This window comes from Aquarana catesbeiana, unplaced genomic scaffold (genome assembly GCF_042186555.1).
Source record: "Aquarana catesbeiana isolate 2022-GZ unplaced genomic scaffold, ASM4218655v1 unanchor235, whole genome shotgun sequence".
NCBI lineage: Eukaryota > Metazoa > Chordata > Amphibia > Anura > Ranidae > Aquarana > Aquarana catesbeiana.
Window position 1 is genome coordinate 283412 of NW_027362663.1, and position 23698 is coordinate 307109.

The 23698-nt window shown below is 45.6% G+C and overlaps 1 protein-coding gene across 1 annotated transcript in view; it reads left to right on the forward strand.

The window, feature by feature from the left end:
• The window catches only part of LOC141121952 (uncharacterized), a 234718-nt gene that overhangs the window by 133659 nt on the left and 77361 nt on the right, over positions 1 to 23698 (forward strand). The window contains 4 exon segments of the mRNA XM_073611718.1: positions 863 to 1069; positions 1159 to 1377; positions 1663 to 1804; positions 2833 to 4058. Coding sequence (XP_073467819.1) covers positions 863 to 1069; positions 1159 to 1377; positions 1663 to 1804; positions 2833 to 4058 — 1794 coding nt within the window.

Here is a 23698-nt window from a genome sequence, read left to right on the forward strand (position 1 = left end):
AAATGATGGCACCAATGAGGATGGAGGAGGACCGGAGTCACATGACTGAGAAGATACTAAACCTCACCCTGGAGATTATCTACCTGCTGACCGGAGAGGTGAGGAGGATTCTGGGAGGTCACATGACATCACTCTTATCTCTATTAATAAAACACAGACCTGACCGGAGAGGTGAGGAGGATTCTGGGAGTCTAACATGATATTCCTATTGGTTCCTCAATATAGAGATTTCCTCTTGTGAAGTCAGGTGATCATATGACCATCACAGTGCCTCCATGTGACTCCCTAAAACATGAGAGACACAACATGGAGAAAATTCTAGAAGTCACCAAGAAGATGATGGAGCTGCTGACAGGAGAGGTGAGCGGTGCTGGGAATTCTGGGACATTATCCAGTAACAGACAAGGGATGTGTCTGGATGGTGACTGTATCATTGTGTGTGTCAGGTTCCTATAAGGTGTCAGGATGTCACTGTCTATTTCTCCATGGAGGAGTGGGAGTATTTAGAAGGACACAAGGATCTCTACAAGGACGTCATGATGGACAATCAGCCGCCCCTCACATCACCGGGTAAGAGGAGACTTTATTGTAAAGGAGAGAGCAGTACGGAGGGTCCACCTAGATCCCCCATCATCTGATAAACACATAGAAACAATGTATTCAGTCAGTGTGTGTGTTTCCTACAGATGGATCCAGTAATGGGAACCCACCAGAGAGATGTCCCCGTCCTCTGTATTCCCGGGATTCCACACTGGAAGATCACACCATCCCTCACCATCATCAGGTAGATGATTGACAATTATTGGTAGTTCTGATTTATACACAGCATGTTTGTTACAATGAATGTTTATTATACATTCAGAGTGGAAACCTCGGGGATGATAATATTGATGTTAAAGAAGAGTATAAAGAGGAGGATGAGGAGTATGGAGTGATGGAGGAGTTTTCAGAAGGACACAAGAATAAGATGGAGCCACCTAATACCAGGAACCCACCAGAGAGATGTCCCCGTCCTCTGTATTCCCGGGATTCCACACAGGAAGATCACACCATCCCTCACCATCATCAGGTAGATGAGGAACAATCACTGATAGTATCATTAGGATCTGTACATTATCTGCATTGTTACAATTGATGTCATTTTTATTCTATATTCAGAGTGGAAACCTGAGAGATTCTAAAGTTGAGGGTAAAGAAGAGATAAAAGATGAGGATGGGGTGACGGAGGAGTCAAAGTTTCTAAAAGAACACAAAGATCTGTACCAGGACACCATGGTGGAGTCATCCAGCTACAGAAACCCACCAGAGAGATGTCCCCATCCTCTGTATTCCTGGGATTCCACACAGGAAGGTCATACCATCCCTCACTGTTACAAGGTTGGTGGAATGAAGCTTCTAGAACAGGGATTTGCAATTAGAGGACCTCCAGCTATGCCTCATGGGACTACAAGTCCCATGAGGCATAGCAAGACACTGACAGCCACAAGCATGACACCCAGAGGCAGAGCCATGATGGGACTTGTAGTTTTGCAACAGCTGGAGGTCTGCTAATTGCATATCCCTGTTCTAGAACATGACTAGACTTGTAGAGATGATGTGTGAATTTTCTTATGTATGTTTATAGTTTACAGATTATATTTTCTCTCATTTTTTTTTATTTAGAGAGGAGATCCAATTGATAGAGAATTTGAGGTTAAAGAAGAAGAAGAAGAGAGGTATGTGAGGAATGATCAGCAGTCTATGGAGGAGGATGGAATAATGGGGACATTTATAGAGGAGGACACTCCTACAGAGATCAGCACAGGTGGGTCATTAACACTAAATACATTCCTCCACCCATACTGCTCACTGATTGGTCCAGAGTAGGGCGGGGGCTGGGTGATATCAGCCTGTAATGCCCTAGTCACTTTCCTAATCTGTGTTCCCCGTCCTGTATTCCTGTATTTCTCTCGGATAATCTTCCTTTTCTGTGCTGCAGACACAATTTATGCATCTAGGCTGGATTTATGGAGATTCTGGGGTTCAGCTGGCAGCAAAATGTTGATTTTCACCATAGACGTTACTTGACCTAGGCACATGGGGTATGATTATTGGATCTTCTCCCCATGCCTGAGTCTAGTAAGATCTCTGACAGAACAATTCTCCCAGGGTTACTTGTTCTGTTATCTGCTGGCTGTGCCGGGTGGAGGGATATGTCTGTATAGTCTCAGACCCAAGTCACTGAGTGCAGTCTCAGGAGATGGGAGGCAGCGGTGTGGGACCTCTGCAACTTGTCTCATGTAAACATTTAATCTTCCACTGATTACTGAATACCAATATTATGAGTCCTGACCCTTACACTGTATAATTTATATTGTACATTACATACTCCTGACCCCTGCACTATATACTCTATGTTGTACAGTACATCATTCTGATACTATATAGTCCTATCTGTTGTATTTTATACAATATATTGTACATTACATAGTCCTGACTTCTGCTCTCTCCCCTCTACCCACTGCTATATATAAACATAATATGTATTCTCTTTTGTTACACCCATTTCCTACCAGCTGGACATTTTATATCTGATGATTTGATTGGAGCACAGACTTTTACATGTTGATAATAATGTGATAACATCCTCCAACTTTGGAACCTTAAACAGAAAGTGATAATGAGGGAGGAGTCAGTAACCAAATGATGGTGGTCTTCAGGATCAGTCCAGTCATCATCTTGGTTGTTCTCCCCCCATCCTCACTCTCTGACCTCTGGTGGGGCTCAGCCAGTCCTGGTTTAGGGGAACCAATCTGCTCATGTCTAGTAATAATCTTTTTATTCCTATTTTAGTAGATGGACGGAAGATGAGGAAAACCACAGAGGCTTGTCTCACTTTGTCTCCAGACTGTAAAGTAGAAGATGAGGACATCACACAGTGTAGTCCAGGAGAAAACCCGACTACCTCAAATGTCCATCCGGCACCACACAGTGTAGATGGACCATCGTATTCCTCTTATCCTGAGGAACCTCAGACTGTGAGGGATGGTGCCGTCCTTCCAACAGAGAAGAGGTTTTCCTGTACTGAGTGCGGGAAGTGTTTCCAATTTAAATCCAATCTTAATGTTCATAAAAGAACTCACACAGGGGAGAAGCCACATTCCTGTCCTGAGTGTGGGAAATGTTTTTCAGAAAATTCTAGTCTTTACAGACATCAGAGATCTCACACAGGGGAGAAGCCGTATTCCTGTCCTGAGTGTGGGAAATGTTTTTCACAGAACTCCCATCTTTACACACACCTGAAATCGCACACAGGAGAGAAGCCACTTTCCTGTCCTGAGTGCGGGAAATGTTTTTTACGGAAGTACCATCTTTACACACATCAGAGATTGCACACAGGGCAGAAGCCATATTCCTGTCCTGAGTGTGGGAAATGTTTTGCAACAAAATCATATTTTGTCAAACATCAAAGATCTCACACAAGGCAGAAGCTACATTGCTGTTCTGAGTGTGGGAAATCTTTTTCGCAGAAGTCTGGTCTTTACACACATCAGAGATTGCACACAGGGGAGAAGGCACTATCCTGCTCTGAGTGTGGGAAAATTTTTGCACAGAAATCAAGCCTTGTTACACATCAAAGGTCTCACACAGGGGAGAAGCCGTATTCCTGTCCTGAGTGTGGGAAATGTTTTTCAGTGAAGTCCAATCTTTACATACATCAGAGATCACACACGGGGGAGAAGCCGTATTTCTGTCCTGAGTGCGCAAAATGTTTTTCTAGGAAGTCTCATCTTTACCAACATCAAAAATGTCACACGGGGGAGAAGCCACTTTCCTGTCCTGAGTGCGGGAAATGTTTTTCACAGAAGTACAATCTTTACAGACATCAGAGATTGCACACGGGGGAGAAGCCGTATTCCTGTCCTGAGTGTGGTAAATGTTATTCAGATAAGTCCCATCTTCAAAGACATCGGAGATCTCACACAGGGGAGAAGCCACTTTCCTGTCCTGAGTGAGGGAATTGTTCCTCACTGAAGTCCTGTCTTCCTGTACATCAGGGATCCCACACAACCCTCAAGGTGTATTAGTGACTTGAGTGCGGGAAATGTCTTCTATATGAATGTTGCTGGACATCACAGCTCTCATGTGGAGAAGAAGCACACCCTGATATACACCTCAGATATACTCCATGGCTGATCTTCATCATGTAATAAACAGTTCATAAGGAGATCAGAGATCACCAAAGACATGGATGAAGTGTTGTACCGTGTTGGCCATTGATAGCAGTAGACAAATAAAAATGGAGTCATTACCTTTCATTGGCTGAGTACATTTTGTGGTGTAAGATTTCACAAACACTTAGAGGTCTATTTAAAAGTAAAAAAAAAAAAAAAAATAGTTGAATGAATGTAACCAGCATGCACCCAGCTTTGACGAATTTTGCCCATATTTTATTTTATACGATCATTTGCTCCATTTAGTGTCCATAACGCTCTATTGCACTATTTTTAGTGATGGAAGTATTTTTTTTTCAGATGTTTCATTGAAACATGCAAAATACATCACAAAAAGCAAGTTATGGAAGTACAGAGTGGGAATCGTCATCTTACGTCTCTCTGTACAAAACATCTAATACAAAACAACCTTCAGATATGCAGTGCAATAGGACACATAGCATAAGGGGGCTGGCCTCAAATAGAGAAGGTCGGTGTAGAGTACCAATCCGATATGATATATAAAGTAACATCAAATAAATGAGCTAAGAGGGACATTCTCAACAAACAGTTTGGATAGGAGTCATAAGATGTTAGAAATGCAATACTCCCTCTTTTCTGGGGTGATCCTCATACATCAGGGAAATAACCAGTATGTCAATACAAAAATCACTACCTTAACAGTCCCCCCAAAAAAGAGAAAAAGGTGGGGCCTGTGGCCTCGTTATAACTAGGCCAAATATATACTAGGCACAGTAGCTCAAAGGAGTAAAGGACAATGTTGGGTAGGTCAGACTAGAGAAGAGGAGAAAGAAACAGGACAAGGGGGTATGAGAGGATCAGAGGGGGGATACAAAGAAGGGGGGGTCATGGAGGTAGGGTGCCCTTAGAGAGGACCAAGGCCAGTGCAACCAATAGGGGGAAGAGATCTGATTCTGCCATCATGGTAGTAATAGAGAGTCGTCAAAGTCTGGAAGTAAGTAGTGGAAGATCCGAGGTCTTCAGAGTTTTTTGTAGGAGGACACTTTATCCAGTATGACTGCTTCAATTTTGGCATGAATCATTGCCTGAGTAACTCTGTTTCATTGATAGGACACATAATGAGGGGGATTTCCATGCTTTTGCAACGGTTTGTTTAGCTGCCGTGGTAACAGGTAGTAAGAGTTTAAATTGGCGATGGGTTAAAGTCAAGGGTTTGTTGTTCAGGAGCGCCACTGTTGGGTCAGGATGTATCGATGAGGGTCGATAGGATACCGAATACATCTATGCAGGAAGTACGCACTGTGGGGCATCCCCCCCAAATATGAAGGTGTGTGGCAGGTGCACTACAGCCTCAAAAGCATTGCAGAGGGTATTGGGGAAGATATTTAGAGATTCTAGAGGGGACCATGTACCAACTAGTATGAAACTTATAGTTAGTTTCCAGGGCCACAATGTTGCCTGCCAAATGTGACCCAGGGTCAGGTTAAGGTCTCTTTCCCATTTGTTAGTGTATGCCGGCAGGGACGCCGAAGATTATTATCAGGAGTTGAGCATAGGGATCCGAGATAAGTCCATGTCGGTGGGGGTTGGTTTTGAAGCTAGGAGTAGTGGAATTGGGAGGCGAGCATGGGGAGAAGAAATGTTTTGATTTGTAGGTATTTGGAGGCCAAAGCAAAGCTTGAGTCTATCCAAATGGTCAGGCTATGTTTAGTTAAGGGGTGGTGATGGACCAGCGTTGCAAAGGTGATAGCCATAGGAGGTTAGCTGTGGAGAGGGGAATGCAGTCTACAGATTCCAGCGCAGCCCATAGTGGAGTTTCTTTAATGGCATGATACTTATGAAGCTGCGCCAGCTGCGTAGCATAATAGTATTTTGTAAAGTTAGGCACGCTGACTCCACTTCTAATTCGAGGAATGTAAAGTGTTGGTTTAGGTAAGCGAGGCTTGAGTTTACCCCAGATGAACTGCGAAGCCCTACGCTGTAGAATTCGCAGGTAATGGGAAGGAGCCTGGATCGGTTTTAGGGAGGATAGACATTTTGACTACTGCAATTCTGCCCATCCATGCTAGTGGCAGAAAGGACCATTTTGACGTAAGGTTGGAAAGATGTAATAGCACGGGAGGGTAGTTGGCAGTATACAGGTCTCTGGGTTTTAATACAGGATGGGATACGACGGGTCCAGGCTGTATGGGCTAGAAGCATTGCTCGTCTCATGTTATCACCTGCTTGGCAGGAGGGGATGAATCTGGTTTTGGTCTTTGTGGAGTAAGGTGCCAACGATGGGGTATAGGTGTGCCGAGAGAATCTTGTATAGTAGTTTTTTGTCTAGGTTAAAGCAGAGTTCCACCCAGAAAAGGAACTTTCGCTGATCCTGTTCCTCCCCCCCTCCAGTGTCACATTTGGCACCTTTCAGGGGGAGCAGATACTTGTCTAATTCAGGTATTTGCTCCCACTCCTGGCGAAAGATCACTGCAGTATCTGTGGCGATCTACGCCATGTCTGCCCCCTCCTCCGTCCCCCCTGCTGTCTTCTGGGAGACACACAGTTCCCAGAAGACAGCAGGGACCACTCAGAACACGCAGCGCGACTCACGCATGCGCAGTAGGGAACTAGGCTGTGAAGTATCACTAAGCTTCACTTCCTGATTCCCTTACTGAAGATGCCGGCGCCTCCACCCAGAGCCAAAGGGTCGGCTTCGGGTGAGGTCTCACAGAGGACCATCTTCAGGGTGTGGAGCTAGAGATCTGTGGATTCTGTCTATCTTTAGGCGCTCTATGGGAATGGATGAAGCAAGCTCTTGGAAGAGCACAGTAATGGTGGATTGGAGATCCGCTATGGTGTCAGGTATCCCACGTATGCAGAGATTTGTTCTTCTGGCCCTGTTTTCAAAATCTTCAAGGTGGGCCTGAAGAGTTACATTCTCCCTTCGAAGGGTCTCTAATTCATCAGCGTGGTTACTTGTGAGGATGTCTAGTTCATCTACCCGTTGCTTAAGTACTGATGTACGGTGACCCACATCACGGATCTCGAGTGTCAGCTTCTCAGTTATTGTATCTGAGGTGCTTTTTAGGGCCTTGGTGAGCATCTGCTCAAACTGACGAAGCGGGTCAGGCTGGGAGGTGTCACAATGTAGGGCTAAGAGGGTCACTGCATATTCTGAGTCAGACTCACCGTCTATTGTGGCTACTGGGAGCTTTGGTGTGCGTGGTGTGTCTGCTCGGGAAGATGTTGCCGCCGCCATCTTGGATGAAGCCCTTGCTAGCATGTCCCAAATCAATTTAGGCTTAGACTTTTGGCTTAGAGACGCTGTATACCATTGTGGGCTGCACTGGAAGGTCCCGACAGTATGCAGTTTTGGCAGATGGGGTTGTGTGGGTTGAGATGAGTCACTGATGCCTGGCTGTCTAGTCTCAGGAGATGCGGAGCTCTAAGCAAGGATGGCATGCGCCCCCCTGATGGAGGTATTTCAGGAAAAATACTATAATATGGCCACTAGATAGAGCTGGCGATCATAGGAAATCACTGTGTTAATTAACATACGGACAGAATTAAGGTCCGTACTCATGCAGTTGTGAGTACGGTACACACTGAAGGATATCAGTTAATGAAACCAATAATATTAACCACTTATGGTCCGCCCACAAATTATATACTGTGGGTGGGTAGCGCAGCTGCGCTGGATCATATACATGTATGTGATCCAGTAATAGGGTGAGCAAGTGCACCGCTCCCGAATATGGATGAGCTCCATGTTTGGGTCGAACATAAGTTCGACTGAAACATCGGGTGTTCGTCTGTTCGCAGAAGAATGAACATTATGGGGCGTTTGCGGGAAATTCGAGCGCCCGCGCAACGCCCCATGATCCAGTGCGAGATTGCAGTGCATTGCTGTATGATGATTGGCCAAAGCATGCACCTGACCTGCATGCTTTGGCCAATCCCAGTGCCCTCTGCTAAGAGAGCCATAACCAGGGTGCCTTTGGCCAATCATGGCTCAGGGGGACTAAGTACATGCCCCACAGTATATAAGGCTACCTACACGGCGGCCCTGTGTAGTGTTGTTGGCGTGGATGGAGAGATAGCTTGATTTAGATTAAGCAGGCAGGTTATTCAGTTAGTGGCAGTGTATTTGATATATATATATATATATATATATACAGTCAGTCTAATATATATATATATATATATATATATATATATATATATATATATATATATATATATATATAAATATCCTCTGCATCCAGTCAGTGCAGCCTATATCTATAGTGCATTCCGTGTTGTACTATTTCTAATATACTTAAGGCGGTGTGTTAATATATATATATGCAGTCTAGTGTATATATATACTCTGCATCCAATGTAGCCTATATCTACAGTGCATTCCGTGGTGTACTATTACTAATATACATCAGGCGGTGTATTAAAAAAAAAATATATATATATATATATATATATATATATATATATATATATATATATATATATATATATATATACACACACAGTCTAGTTTATGTATAGGTATATATTATATATATATATATATATATATATACTCTGCATCCAGTGTAGCCTATATCTACAGTGCATTCCGTGGTGTACTGTTTCTACTACACTTCTGGTGGTGTACACAATACAGTGCAGTTGCTACTACTTTTCTGGTGGGGTGTACACAGTACACAATACAGTGCAACCGTAGTACAGTTGCTACTACTTTTCTGGTGGTGTACACAGTACACAATACAGTGCAGTTGCTACTACTTTTCTGGTGCAGTACACAATACAGTGCGGCTGTAGTGCAGTTGCTACTACTTTTCTGGTGGTGTACACAGTGCACAATACAGTGCAGCCGTAGTGCAGTTGCTACTACTTTTCTGGTGCAGTACACAATACAGTGCAGCCTTAGTGTAGTTGCTACTACTTTTCTGGTGGTGTACACAGCAGACAATACAGTGCAGCTGCTACTACTTTTCTGGTGGTGTACACAGTACACAATACAGTGCAACCGTAGTGCAATTGCTACTACTTTTCTGGTGCAGTACACAATACAGTGCAGACGTAGTGCAGTTGCTACTACTATTCTGGTGGTGTACACAATACAGTGCAGCCCTAGTGCAGTTGCTACTACTTTTCTGGTGCAGTACACAATACAGTGCAGCCATAGTGCAGTTGCTACTACTTTTCAGGTGATGTACACAGTACACAATACAGTGGAGCCTTAGTGCAGTTGCTACTACTTTTCTGGTGGTGTACACAATACAGTGCAACCGTAGTGCAGTTACTACTACTTTTCTGGTGGTGTACACAGTACACAATACAGTGCAGCCTTAGTGCAGTTGCTACTACTTTTCTGGTGCAGTACACAATACAGTGCAACCGTAGTGCAGTTGCTACTACTTTTCTGGTGGTGTACACAATACAGTGTAGCATTAGTGCAGTTGCTACTACTTTTCTGGTGGTGTACACAGTACACAATACAGTGCAGCCTTAGTGCAGTTGCTACTACTTTTCTGGTAGTGTACACAGTACACAATACAGTGTAGTGTGGTGTTGCAAAAAAAAATATACATCCGGAAGGCCACCAAGGAGAGGCAGACGCTCACAGGCCACTAAAAGAGGGCAAGCAGCTTCCGTGTCTACAGTCAACAGTGCTGGTCGAGGACATGGTGCATCCTCTGCAGGTGGCTGTGGGGCACGCTTGTCCTTTTTTCTGCTGCTGCCATGTTATTGAGCTAGAACATGCAGAAGAGTTGGTGGGGTGGCTAACAAAGCCGTCCTCATCCTCTGTCACCCAGGCTCAGAGTAGTTTGCCTTCCAATGCAGCTGCCAAAGTGGCCTATTCCACCGGCTCCTTGTTCACAGTCACTCCTTCCGTAGCCCCACCATCATGCACAGAGAAGTCCCCCGAACTATTCGACCACAGTGTCGGGTACATGCTGCTGGAGGATGCGCAGTGATTGTAATGCTCCGATGTTGGTTCCTAGGTTGAGGAAGGGAGTAACATGAGCCTATAGAGAGGGGTTGCCCAAGAAGGACAAGAAACTGGCAGTCATTGTTTCCCCAGCTGCAGCATACTGCCAAGTTTGCTCCAGTGACGAGGATGGAGGGGATGATGAGGTCACTGACTCTACTTGGGTGCCTGATAAAAGAGAGGAGGAGGTGGAGGCGGCATAACTCCAATGAGCCGGGATGTCCTCTAGGGGGCAGCTTAAGGGCAGCCACCCTACTGCATCACAGCAGTGGAGGCCTGGTGCTGCACTGCCCACGAAGCACTAACAGCCCTGGTGGAGTGCACTTTGATTTGAAAAGGTGGAACTTTCTTCTTCAAAGCGTAAGCTTGAATAATTACTTGCTGAATCCACTTAGCAATAGTAGATTTCGACGCTGCCTGTCCTTTTCTAAGACTTTCAGGCAACACAAACAAAACATCCGTTTTCTGAACCTGAGCAGTCGTGTCCAAATAGATTTTTTTTTTTTTCCAATAAATTTTTATTGAGTTTTACATATTACAGGTTATGAAGTCATAGTAAGGAACAGGAACATGAACATGTAAATGTAAGTTTACAGACTAGATATTGTAAGTATAGTCTGAATAGCGATTTTATGAATAACGTTCTATGAGAAAGAAAAAATCATTAACAAAGTGATTATAAACATAGGGTAGAACAGTTGACCTGGAATGATAGGAGGAGGGGTGGGGTAAAGAGGGGAGGGGTGCAAGAGGAAGGAGGGGCAAGGAGGGATAAGGGAAGGGGGGAAGGAGAGCTTCAAGTGGAAGGCGAGTAGAGACAGGGCATTTAATTGTTAAACCTTACTTCAATCGTTAATTCTTTTTTGAGTACCAAAGGACCCATGGGTTCCAGCGAGTTAGTGTCTTTGTATGGGATTGTTTGCTGCGTGACAAAAGGGTTTCATAAGTGAAATGGGTTTGTACTAAGTTAGTAAATTCCGTAATGGAGGGAATGTTGTCAGATTTCCAGTTTCTAGTGATCAAGAGTTTGGTAGCTAGGAGGACGTGTGTAATCACTGTTCTTTGGTGTATGGGAAAATCTTCTATTGCCAGATTAAGAATGGCTAAGTGTGGAGTAATTGTAACCGAGCTTTGGAGTATGGATTCCACATTTTTCCAAAGCTGGGCTACATTTGGACAAGACCAAAGAATGTGGAGGAGGATGCCCGTATGGCCACAGTTTCTCCAGCAGTCGTGTGAGGCGTGTTTGTGGAATTTGGCCAGTCTGGACGGAGTTAGGTACCATCTCATTAGCGTTTTTTGGGTGATTTCCCAAAGGGAGGTGCAAGTTGTTGCTTTGTAAATAGATGTGATTGCCTGTTGCCATTGGGCATCTGTGAATTGTGTCTGTAGGTCAGTTTCCCAGTCAAGGAGAGGTTTGGTTTTGCTGAACATGTTTTTTTCCTGTAGGAATGAGTATATGAGGGAAGTCCCTTTAGTGTTAGAGTGTTCTGTAAAGAAGTAGTTCCATAGTTTCCATAGACCATTTGGTATTGTGTAGTGTACGCAACACTTTAACTGAGGCTTGGACAGTGGGTGAGTAGTGGAAAATGTGAGAATTATGTGTAGAGGTACTAAATAACCAGTTGGCGAGGTTTGTGCCCGGTGGCTTGTGATATTCTATATCGCTCCAGAGAGTTTTGGGTGCGGTATTCATCCATTCTTTCATTTGTGATAGAATGGTGGCATTGTAGTAGTCTTTGATGTCTATGTATCCCATTCCCCCCGCGGATCTGTGTTTAATAAGTTTTGTGTGACTACATCTAGATTTTTTCCCTTGCCAAACAAATTGGCTTAGAATGGATTGGAGAGATTTCAGGTAGGTAGATGAAAGTGGTATAGGAAGTGTGCGAAATATGTAGAGCAACCATGGCAATACCATCATTTTAAAGGCTGCCAGGCGGCCTGACCATGAGAATTTATGTTTGGAGAGTTTTGTGGTTTCAGTAAGCATCATCTGTTTGGCGTCTGTGTAGTTGTGTGCGAAAGGCAGTGAGGCAGTGATTTGAGGTCCCGTTCTCCGTTCAGTGCAGGAGCTGTGAGATCAGGCTTCCATTCAGCTCGGCAGCTAGCCACGCCCCCCTCGCGTCCAAATAGATTTTGACCGCTTTCACTACATCCAGAGAATGTAGTGACTTTTCTTCCGTAGAACAGGGTTCTGGAAAAAATTAAGGCAGAACAATATCCTGGTTTAGATGAAAACCTGAAACCACCTTCGGTATAAAGCTAGGATGAGGACGCAATACTACTCTATCCTTGTGAATGATTAAATATGGCTCTTTACAAGAAAGAGCCACCAATTCTTGCAGAAGAAATGGCTACCAGAAAAACTAGCTTCCTTGTCAAAAGGACCAAGGGAATATGTCGTATCGGCTCAAAAGGCTGTTTCTGTAATGCCGACAGAGCTAAATTCAAGTCCCAAGGGTTCAGGGGTGCTCTAACCGGTGGATTAAGCCGCGTTACCCCCTGTATTAAGCTTCGGACCAAAGAATGTGGAGCAAGCGGACGTTGAAACAATACCGATAAGGCCGAGACCTGGTCCTTGATAGTACTCAAGGCCAGCTTCATCTCTAACCCCATTTGCAGAAAAGCAAGGATTCTACCTTTGACATATTTTCTGGGATGCCAACCCCTGGATTCACACCAGGAAACATATGCCTTCCAGACTCTATAATAAATGACTCTGGAAGCTGGCTTCCTTGCATTAATCAAGGTAGGTATCACTGAGCCTGAAAGCCCACGATTCTTCAGAATGTGGGTTTCAATAGCCAAACCGTTAAATTTAGCGTTTGTAAGGTAGGATGGCACACTGGTCTCTGCGATAGCAGGTCTGGACATGGTGGTAGGGTCCATGGGGCCCCTACTGCCATCTTTACTATTTCTGCATGCCAAGATATTCTGGGCCACGCTGGGGCCACAAGAACCACCGACTTCTTTTCCTGCTTGATCCCGCAAAGAAGTCATGATAGCAGCAGAATAGGAGGGAATGCATAAATCAGTGAGAACTGATCCCACGGGGTCACCAACGCATCTGTCCCGCATGCAAGTGGATCCTTTGTTCTTGACACAAAGTTGTCGATCTTGTTGTTGAACCTGGACGCAAACAGATCTAAGTCTGGGATCCCCCATCTTTGGAAAATAGCCAGGAAGATGTCGGGGTGAAGAGACCATTCCCCCGGGAACAACTGCTGGTGACTTAAGTAGTCTTCCTGCCAGTTCTCTACTCCTGGAATGAAGATTGCCGATATGCACGGCACATGCTTTTCTGCCCAGGTTAGGATCTGGTTTATCTCTCCCTGGGCTGCACGACTTCTGGTGCCCCCTTGGGGATTGATATAAGCCACTGCTGTGGCATTGTCGGATTGGATCCTGACAGGACAACTCTGCAACCTGAATGTCCAGGCCTTTAGGGCTAGGTACGCTGCCCGAATCTCTAAAATGTTGATGGGCAAGGTCCTCTCAGTTCTGGACCATTTCCCCTGGACAGTCGTCTCTTCCAGGACTGCTCCCCAACCTGAAAGGCTGGCATCTGTTGTTACCACCTTCCAGGTAACTGGTAAGAAGGATTTCCCTTAATGCAGATTCTAGGGTATCAACCACCAACTGAGACTCTTACGCACTATTGACGACAAACGCATCGGAAAATCTAGCGCCTGAACTTTCTTGTTCCAGGGAGACAGGATACTGTTTTGCAGCAGTCTTGAATGAAATTGAGCATAGCTAACCGCTTCGAATGAAGCCACCATCTTTCCCAACAACCTCATACAAAGGCGAATAGAAGGACCCTTCTTCGCCCTGACTACCTGAACCAGCTCCTTTATGGCGCTGATTTTTGCCTGGGGTAAAAACACCCTCTTCTGGGTTGTATCTTTAACCAGACCCAAGTACTCTAGTCTTCTTACTGTCTTTAAAGAAGACTTCTCTAGGTTGAGAACCCAACCTAGGTATTCTAGGTAGTTGACTGTGGTGACCAAGCTTTGGTCTAAGCAGGCTACCGACCAGTCTATTAAGAGCAGGTCGTCTAGGTAAGCTATAATTGTTATACCCTGGGCCCTTAATCTGGCCAGAGGAGGGGCCAGGACCTTTGTAAACACCCGAGGTGCAGTAGCTAGACCAAATGGTAGAGCTACAAACTGAAAATGAAGTTTTTCCACTTCGGTGCAGGTATGCATCCTTGATGTCGTTTGATACCAGAAGTTTTCCTCGTAGGATGGAGACTACTGATCGGATTGATTCCATGGGAAAAGAGTGAATCTTTAGGAACCGGTTTAGATCTTTGAGATCTGTAATGGGTCTGATATCTCCATTTGGTTTTGGCATCGTGAAAAGGTTTGAATAAAACCCCAACCCCTGCTCTTCCATGGGAACCACCATGATTACTTTTTGAGACAAAAGTCGGTCTAACACTTGAAGGAGAGACTTCTTTTTCTCTGGGTCTTTGGGAACATTTGATCTGAGGAAACGAGGAGACGGGAACTCTCGGAACTCTAGTTTGTAACCTAGAGTTATTGTGGAGACCACCCATCTGTCCTGAAAATCCTCCTGTTAGACCCTTGAGAACTGTAACACTCTTTGAACAAGCGGGGGCGCCCCTTCATAAAGAGGCTTTAGCGTTCTGTCTTGTAGATTTCCTCCCCAGGACTTCTTTTGTCCCTGGGGTTGACTCTGAGTTTTACTTCTTGAACCTGAAGGTGGAGGCCGTCGCGACTGCCTGGAGGCTGATGCCCCTGGCACTGGAGAAAGAGCCCGTTTAACCACTTAACAATGTGGGTATCTATTTACTCGGCGTAACTTCATCTTTCACATTATGCAAAAACATTGGGCTAACTTTACTGTTTTGTTTTTTTTTTAAAGCACAAAACAGTTTTTTTTCCAAAAAAAGCGTTAAAAAAATTGCTGCGCAAATACCGTGTGAGATAAAAAGTTGCAATGACCACCATTGTATTCTCTAGGGTCTTTGCTAAAAAAACATAAATAATGTTTTGGGGTTCTATGTAATTTTCTGGCTAATAAATGATGATTTTTACATGTAGGAGAGAAATGTCAGAATTGGCCTGGGCACTCCAGAACGTCTGAAGGTGCTCCCCTGTATGTTGGGCCTCTGTATGTGGCCACGCTGTGTAAAAATCTCACACATGTGGTATCGCCATACTCAGGAGTAATAGCAGAATGTGTTTTTGGGTGTAATTTGTGGTATGCATATGCGGTGTGTGAGAAATAACCTGCTAATATGACAATTTTGTGGAAAAAAACAAAAAAGTAAAAAAAAAAAACCTTGATTTTGCAAAGAATTGTGGGAAAAAAAATGACAACTTCAAAAAACTCACCATGCATCTTTCTAAATACCTTGGAATGTCTTCTTTCCAAAAAGGGGTCATTTGGGGGGTATTTGTACTTTTCTGGCATGTTAGCCTCGGTTCACACCAGAGGCGGCACGACTTGCAGGTCGCCTCACCGAGGCGACCTGCACACGACTGCCCGGGCAACTTGCAAAACGACTTCTGTATAGAAGTCTATGCAAGTCGCCCCTGAAGTCGTACAGGAACCTTTTTCTAAGTCGGAGCGACTTGCGTCGCTCCCCTTAGAACGGTTCCATAGCACAGAACGGGAGGCGACTTGTCAGGCGACTAGGTCGCCTGACAAGTCGTCCCTGTGTGAACCGAGCCTTAGGGTCTCAAGAAATTAGATAGGCCGTCAGTACTTCAGGTGTGATCAATTTTCAGATATTCGCACCATAGCTTTTGGACTCTATAACTTTCACAAAGACCAAATAATATCCACCGATTTGGGTTATTTTTACCAAAGATATGTAGCGGTATAAATTTTGGCCAAAATATATGAAGAAAAATTACTAATTTGCAAAATTTTATAACAGAAATGAAGAAAAATGCATTTTTTTTCAGATTTTTTGGTCTTTTTTCTTTTATAGCGCAAAAAATAAAGAACCCAGCGGTGCTTAAATACCACCAAAAGAAAGCTCTATTTGTGTGAAAAAAGGGACAAAAATTTTATATGGGTACAGTGTTGCATGACTGAGTAATTGTCATTCAAAATGTGAGAGCACCAAAAGCTGAAAATTGGTCTGGTTATTAAGGGGGTTTAAGTGCCCAATGGTCAAGTGGTTAAATAGGGGACGTTTACTCCTTTTCTCAACTGGCAAAAGAGTACTTTTCCCACTTGATATCTTTTGGATATAATTGTCCAAATCATCCCCAAACAGCCTTACACCGTGGAAAGGAAAATCAGCCAGGGGCTTTTTGCATGGCGCTTCGACTGACCAATTTTTCAACCATAAGATTCTACGCATATGCACCAACCCAAGCGTAAGGTGATAGGTCTTGAAGGATAGAATCTCTGATTGCGTCAATTGCAAAACACAAAGCCGCTGGCAGCTCGGCTAACTCCTGGGCCTGCTGTTCAGGGAAAACCTTGAGCACCTGTTTCAAGTGGTCTCTCAAGGACTGACACACTCCAGTTGCCGCCACTGCAGGTTGAGCTACTGAACCTGGCAGGGAAAAAATGTTTTTTAACAGGAATTCCAACTTTTTATCGGTTGGATCAATAAGCATTTGAGCGTTGTCAATAGGACAAGTCAAACTTTTATTTACAGAGGATATAGCAGCGTCAATTGCTGGTATACCCCACATCTTTTTAAATTTTTCCTCCATAGGATAAAGTGTTGAAAACTTTTTAGGAGGGAAAAAATGCTTATCTGGGTGATCCCACTCATAATATATAAGCTTTTCCAGCAATGAATGGACAGGAAAATCATGCACAGCTTGAGGAAGCTTCAGTGAACCCAAACAAGAAGTGGGCTTTTCAACCGACTCAGTTACGGGTAACTTAACCACTTCGCACCCGGCCACTGCACATAAACGGCCGGGTGGGAGCTCCCTCCTTCTGACTGGACGTTCCCGAACGTCCTTCAGAAGGAGCGGGATCGCGCGATCCAGATGTGCGTGTGTCACTTGGACATGTCGCATCTCGGAGGGGCAGGAGGGCAATGTGATTTGCCCTCCTGATCCGCACGATGGCTGTGTGTAATCACAGCCATCGTATGGTAAACAAGGGGGAGGGGTGGCAGTTGACAGGAGATCGCGCTGCCACGTGCCCGCGCAGCGGCGTGATACCGATCTGCCTGTGCCTCCCAGAGACAGTACAACACAGGAGGGCCCTGTGATTGGCCCTCCTGATCACATGACGACTGTGTCCAATCACAGTCGTCATGTAATGTAAATAGAGAGCGTTGTAACTACTCTCATCTCTTCCTCTCCTCACACAGAGCCTGTCAGTGAGGAGAGGAAGAGAGATCTATGCTGCAGCCGGGAGATCAGTGAGTTTTATAGCTGTTTGTCTGCTGTTTACCCACTGATCACCCAGCTAGTGTCCCCAAAACACAGTGTCCCCAAAACAGTGAAAACACCTGTCAATGAACATCTGCCCGTCAACAACTGGCACATCTGTCCGCCAACAGTGGGCACATCTGTCCGCCAGTCATCAGGCACATCTGCCCGCCAGTCATCAGGCACATCTGCCCGCCAGTCATCAGGCACATCTGCCCGCCAGTCATCAGGCACATCTGCCCGCCAGTCATCAGGCACATCTGCCCGCCAATCATCAGGAACATCTGCCGCCCGCCATCAGGCACATCTGCCGCCCGCCATCAGGCACATCTGCCGCCCGCCATCTGACACCATGAACAGCTGACACATCAGCCCGTCATCAGCTGGCACATCAGCCCATCATCAGCTGGCACATCAGCCCGTCAACAGCTGACACATCAGCCGCCCACCATCATCAGGCACATCTGCCCGCCAACATCAGGCATATCTGCCGCCCACCATCAGGCACATCTGCCGCCCGCCATCAGGCACATCTGCCGCCCGCCATCTGCCCATGATCAGGCACATCTGCCCGCCAACATCAGGCACATCTGCCCGCCAACATCAGGCACATCTAGCCACCCACCATCTGGCACAGCCGCCCACCATCTGGCACATCTGCTGCCCGCCATCTGACACATCTGCTGCCTGCCATCTGACACATCTGCCTGCCAACATGACAAAAAGATCTTACAGCGCAGAGGAGGCTCTCCAAATACTCCAGAGTATGTCGGAGAAGAGTAGCGGGGAGTTCTCTCCGTCAGACTCGGATAGCGACTATGAGCCAGTGGAAAGCAGTGGCTCCGAGTTGGAAACAGAGGAAGATAGAATCCTAACAAGGAGAATCAGGAGAAATGAGCAGGAGGAGACATTCACCAGCAGCGCAGCACTCCAGGATGATATGCAGGCATCTACCAGCAGCCCAGCACTCCAGGATGATATGCAGGCATCCACCAGCAGCGCAGCACTCCAGGGCATCCGCCAGCAGGCATCCACCAGCAGCGCAGCACTCCGGGATAGGCAAGCATCCACCAGCAGTTCTGCAACCTTCCTAGAAGATAGGCCAGATGCTAGCAACGGATCCCATCAACGAGGCAGTGCCCATACTAGCCTCCCAGATGTTCTACTGTATCCAACATGGCTGCCCGATACATCAGTAGAACCTGTAATACCCCTTTTTACAGCCCAGCCAGGCCCTCAGATGCAGACGGAAAATGTAACCCCACTTTATTATTTTCATTTATTTTTTACCAATGATCTCCTAACCTACATTGTGGAGCAATGTAATCTATACGCCAGCCAACAATCCAAGTTCCTCATATGCCCGTCCTTTAGTTTGGAAACCCCTCACCGTGGATGAATTTAAAATTTTCCTTGGCCTAACCCTCAACATGGGGCTGACAAAAAAAATGAACTCCATTCCTACTGGTCTACCCAACCTATCCACCACATGCCGGTCTATTCGTCATTGATGCCCAGAACCCGTTATGAGATGATCATGAGATTTTTACACTTCAATAATAATGCCCAATGCCTCCCTCAAAATCATCCCAGTTACGATAAATTATTCAAAATTCGGCCCCTAATCAATTTTTTTTGCGCCAGCTTCAAGGAGATGTTTACCTCTGATAGAAATATATCTGTGGATGAATCCCTGGTGCACTTCACCGGAAGACTGGGAATAAAACAATACCTCCCCAGTAAAAGAGCCAGACATGGGGTAAAATTTTATAAGGTGTGCGACAGGGCCACGGGTTACACATATGATTTTATAATTTATGAGGGAAAAGACAGACAGCTAAACCCCCCTGGATGCCCTACCTACATGGGAACAAGTGGCAAAATTGTCTGGCAGCTGATCCAACCATTACTTGGGAAAGGTTACCACCTATATGTAGACAATTTCTACACTAGTCTCCCACTTTTCCGCCATTTGTACCTAAAGAACGCTGTGGCCTGTGGGACAGCACGGACCAACCGCAAAGGCTTCCCACAAAGATTGGTCACCAAGAAATTGAAGCAGGGTGAAATGGCCAGTATGCGGACTGAAGAAGTACTAGCGGTGAAGTGGAGAGATAAAAAAAGAGATGTCTACATCCTTTCAACAATACATGATGACACCTTGGTGGAACTTCAGAGAAGAGGAGGCCCCATACAGAAGCCAAAATGTGTGCATGAGTACAACCTATACATGGGGGGGTGGATATGAACGACCAGATGATGCAGCCCTACTTGGCCACCAGGAGATCACTATTTTGGTACAAGAAAGTCGCCATTTATTTGATGCAACTTGCCCTATTTAATTCATATATAATTTTTTCTAAGTGCACCCAAAGTTCCCTACCCTATCTAAAATTCCAAGAAGACGTTGTCACAGCCCTCTATCCCCAAGGCCAAGCCCCTCAACTAATTCACTCCGATTCATTAGCCAGACTCCATGAAAGGCACTTTCCCGAAATCCTCCCTCTTACCCAAACAGGTCGCAAACCCCCCAAAAAATGTCGTGTATGTGCAAGTAGAGGAATTCGCCATGACACCCGATACTACTGTCCCCAATGTCCCTCCCAACCAGGCCTCTGTATTGGAACGTGCTATCGGAGCTATCATACTTCACTACACTATTAGTACAGTGAAGATGATTTTTTTCCACTATCTGCCATTTCTGTGAATGACCCGGACTGTTAACGACTATGCCTCTGCCAAACATCTTTCTGGCTTCAACGTGAATTGACCCGGACTGTTAAATGACCATGCTTTTTGCCTGCCTCCTGAACTGATCATTTGTCCTGCCACTGTACAGCCCAGGGGTCTCACAAATGTGAGGGGCTCCAGAAAAGGTTTTCCGAGTGGAGAAAACATTTTTCTACGGGTTTTTAGTTTTCTCGGATTAGGGTCTGGAGACTCGGAGGCTTCATAGAGATTTGGGTGGGAAGAAGCCTCTACCCTTGTCCTCAGGTCTTACCTGACCAAGGCCCAATGTACAAAGTGCTGCCTGCTGCCACCTTAACTGGTCATGCCTCTGCCTGCCACTTGAACTGGCCATGCCTTTGCCTGCCACATGACCTTGCCATGCCTTTGCCTGCCACATGACCTCGCCATGCCTTTGCCTGCCACCTGGACTGGCCATGCCTATGCCTGTTACCTGAACTGCCTGCTAAACCTTGGACTGTACTGAACCATGTTCATACTTTTCCATATCTGTCTGCTGCCTGGACAATTCCTGTACATTTCCTTTGGCTGTCTGGACAAATGCTTTGGCTGCCCTGGAACGGTATTCCTGCCTGCTAAAACCACAGGTGAGCTTTTTTTTTTATCTTTTGCTCAGCAGAATGTTTTTTGGGGTGTAATTCTTGGTGTGTACATGCTATGTGTTAGAAGCCTGGAGGTGCTACTTGCATGTTGGGCCTCTGTATGTGGCCAGGTAGTGGAAAAGTCTCACACATGGGGTATTGCCATACTCAGGACGAGTAGCAGAATGTATTTAGGGGTGTCATTTTGGTTATGTACATGCTATGTGTAAGAAAGATCTTCTAAATTGACAACTTTGTGAGAAAAAAAATAGGTTTTCATTTTCTTTCCACATTTTCCAAAAACTTGTGGAAAGAAATGACATGTTGAAAAGACTCATTATGCCTCATAGAATATACATTGGGTTGTTTTCTTTCCAAAATGGGGTCATTGTCGTTGTGCTCCAGGGCCTTCAAAAAATAGGATTTTTTAAAACAGCTTACCTGTAAAATCCTTTTCTTTCGAAGGACATCACGGGACACAGAGCCACAGTAATTACTGATGGCTTATATAGGTATCACTGGTGATTGGACACTGGCACACCCTATCAGGAAGTTCAACCCCCTATATAATCCCTCCCTCTTGCAGGGATACCTCAGTTTTGTAGCCAAGCAATATAGTGTATTAGAAGAGGGGCGGGACCTCTGTGTCCCGTGATGTCCTTCGAAAGAAAAGGATTTTACAGGTAAGCTGTTTTAAAAAATCCTATTTTCTTTCTCGCACATCACGGGACACAGAGCCACAGTAATTACTGATGGGATGTCCCAGAGCAATGCTACCTGAGGGGGGGAACCACGACCAAGTAGGGTGCAAACAGACCTGAGGACCCTGTACCGCTGCCTGCAGCACACTACGCCCAAAGGCGATATCCTCATGCCTTCTCACATCCACCTGATAGAATCTGGTGAATGTATGAACTGAAGACCAGGTTGCGGCCTTGCAGATTTGAGCCATAGAGGCCAGGTGATGCACTGCCCAAGAAGCACCAATAGCCCTTGTGGAATGTGCCCTGATCTGAAACGGAGGAATCTTCTGTTTCAAACCGTAAGCTTGAATGATCAACTATCGAATCCATTTAGAAATGGTAGCTTTTGACGCTGCCTGTCCTCTATTGGGACCCTCTGGCAGCACAAACAAAACATCCGTCTTGCGGATCTGAGCAGTTGTCCCTAGATAGGCCTTAACTGCTCTTGCTACATCCAACGAATGTAGAGATCTCTCTTCCGGAGAACAGGGATCTGGGAAAAAAGGAAGGTAGAACAATGTCTTGGTTTAAATGAAAATCAGAAACCACCTTCGGTAAAAAACTAGGATAAGGGCGCAGTACCACTCTATCCTTGTGTATAATCAAATAAGGCTCCTTACAGAAAAGAGCTGCTAATTCTGATACTCTTCTAGCAGAAGAGATGGCCACCAGAAAAATTAACTTCCTTGTCAACAAGACCAAAGGAATCTGACTTATTGGTTCAAAAGGCTGTTTTTGTAACACAGCCAGGACCAAGTTCAAGTCCCAGGGGTTTTGGGGCGCTTTAACCGGAGGATTAAGACGCATCACCCCCTGCATAAAGTTTCGGACCAAAGAATGCGAAGCAAGTGGCCGCTGAAATAATACTGATAAAGCAGAGACCTGGCCCTTGATGGTACTCAAGGCCGGCTTCATCTCTAATCCTAATTGTAGAAAATCAAGAATTCTACCTATGACATATTTCCTGGGATGCCAACCTCTGGATTCACACCAGGTTATATAAGCTTTCCAGACTCTATGATAAATCATCCTGGAAGCTGGCTTCCTTGCATTAATCAAGGTAGATATGACAGGACCTGAGAGCCCACGACTCTTCAGAACGTGGGTCTCAATAGCCAAACCGTCAAATTTAGCGTTTGTAAGGCAGGATGGAACACCGGACCTTGGGATAACAGGTCTGGGCGTACCGGTAGGGTCCACGGGGAACCCACCGTCATCCTTACTATTTCTGCATACCAAGTCCTTCTGGGCCAAGCGGGGGCCACCAGAAGTACCGACTTCCTTTCCTGCCTGATCCTGCGAAGGAGTCGTGGTAATAGCAGAATAGGCGGGAATGCGTAAATCAGTGAGAACCGATGCCACAGAATCACCAACGCATCCGTCCCGCATGCAAGAGGATCTTTTGTCCTTGCCACAAATCGCTCTATCTTTGTGTAGAATCGGGATGCAAAGAGATCTACATCTGGAACCCCCCATCTTTGGCATATGGCCCAAAAGACGTCGGGATGCAGAGACCATTCCCCTGGAAGTAACTGCTGGTGGCTTAGATAGTTCGCCTGCCCATTCTCTATTCCCGCGATGAAAACTGCCGATATGCATGGTACATGCATCTCTGCCCAGACTAAGATCTGGTTCACCTCTTTTTGAGCAGCTCGGCTCTGGGTGCCTCCCTGATGATTGACATAAGCCACTGCTGTGGCATTGTCGGACTGGATCCTGACCGGACAACCCTGTAGCCTGATAGTCCAGGCTTTTAGAGCTAAATGTATCGCCCGGATCTCCAGAATGTTGATGGGTAAGGTCCTCTCTGTCTTGGACCATATCCCTTGGACCGCAGCCTGTTCCAGAACTGCTCCCCAACCTGACAGACTGGCATCTGTTGTTACTACCGTCCAGGTAACCGGTAGAAAGGATTTCCCCTTCTGCAGGTTCTCGGGTATGAGTCACCAATTGAGGCTCTGACGCACCGCATGCGACAGGTGCATCGGAAAGTCTAATGCCTGAACCTTCTTGTTCCAGGTCAACAGAATACTGTGTTGCAGCATTCTTGAGTGAAACTATGCATAGGGAACTGCTTCGAATGAAGACACCATCT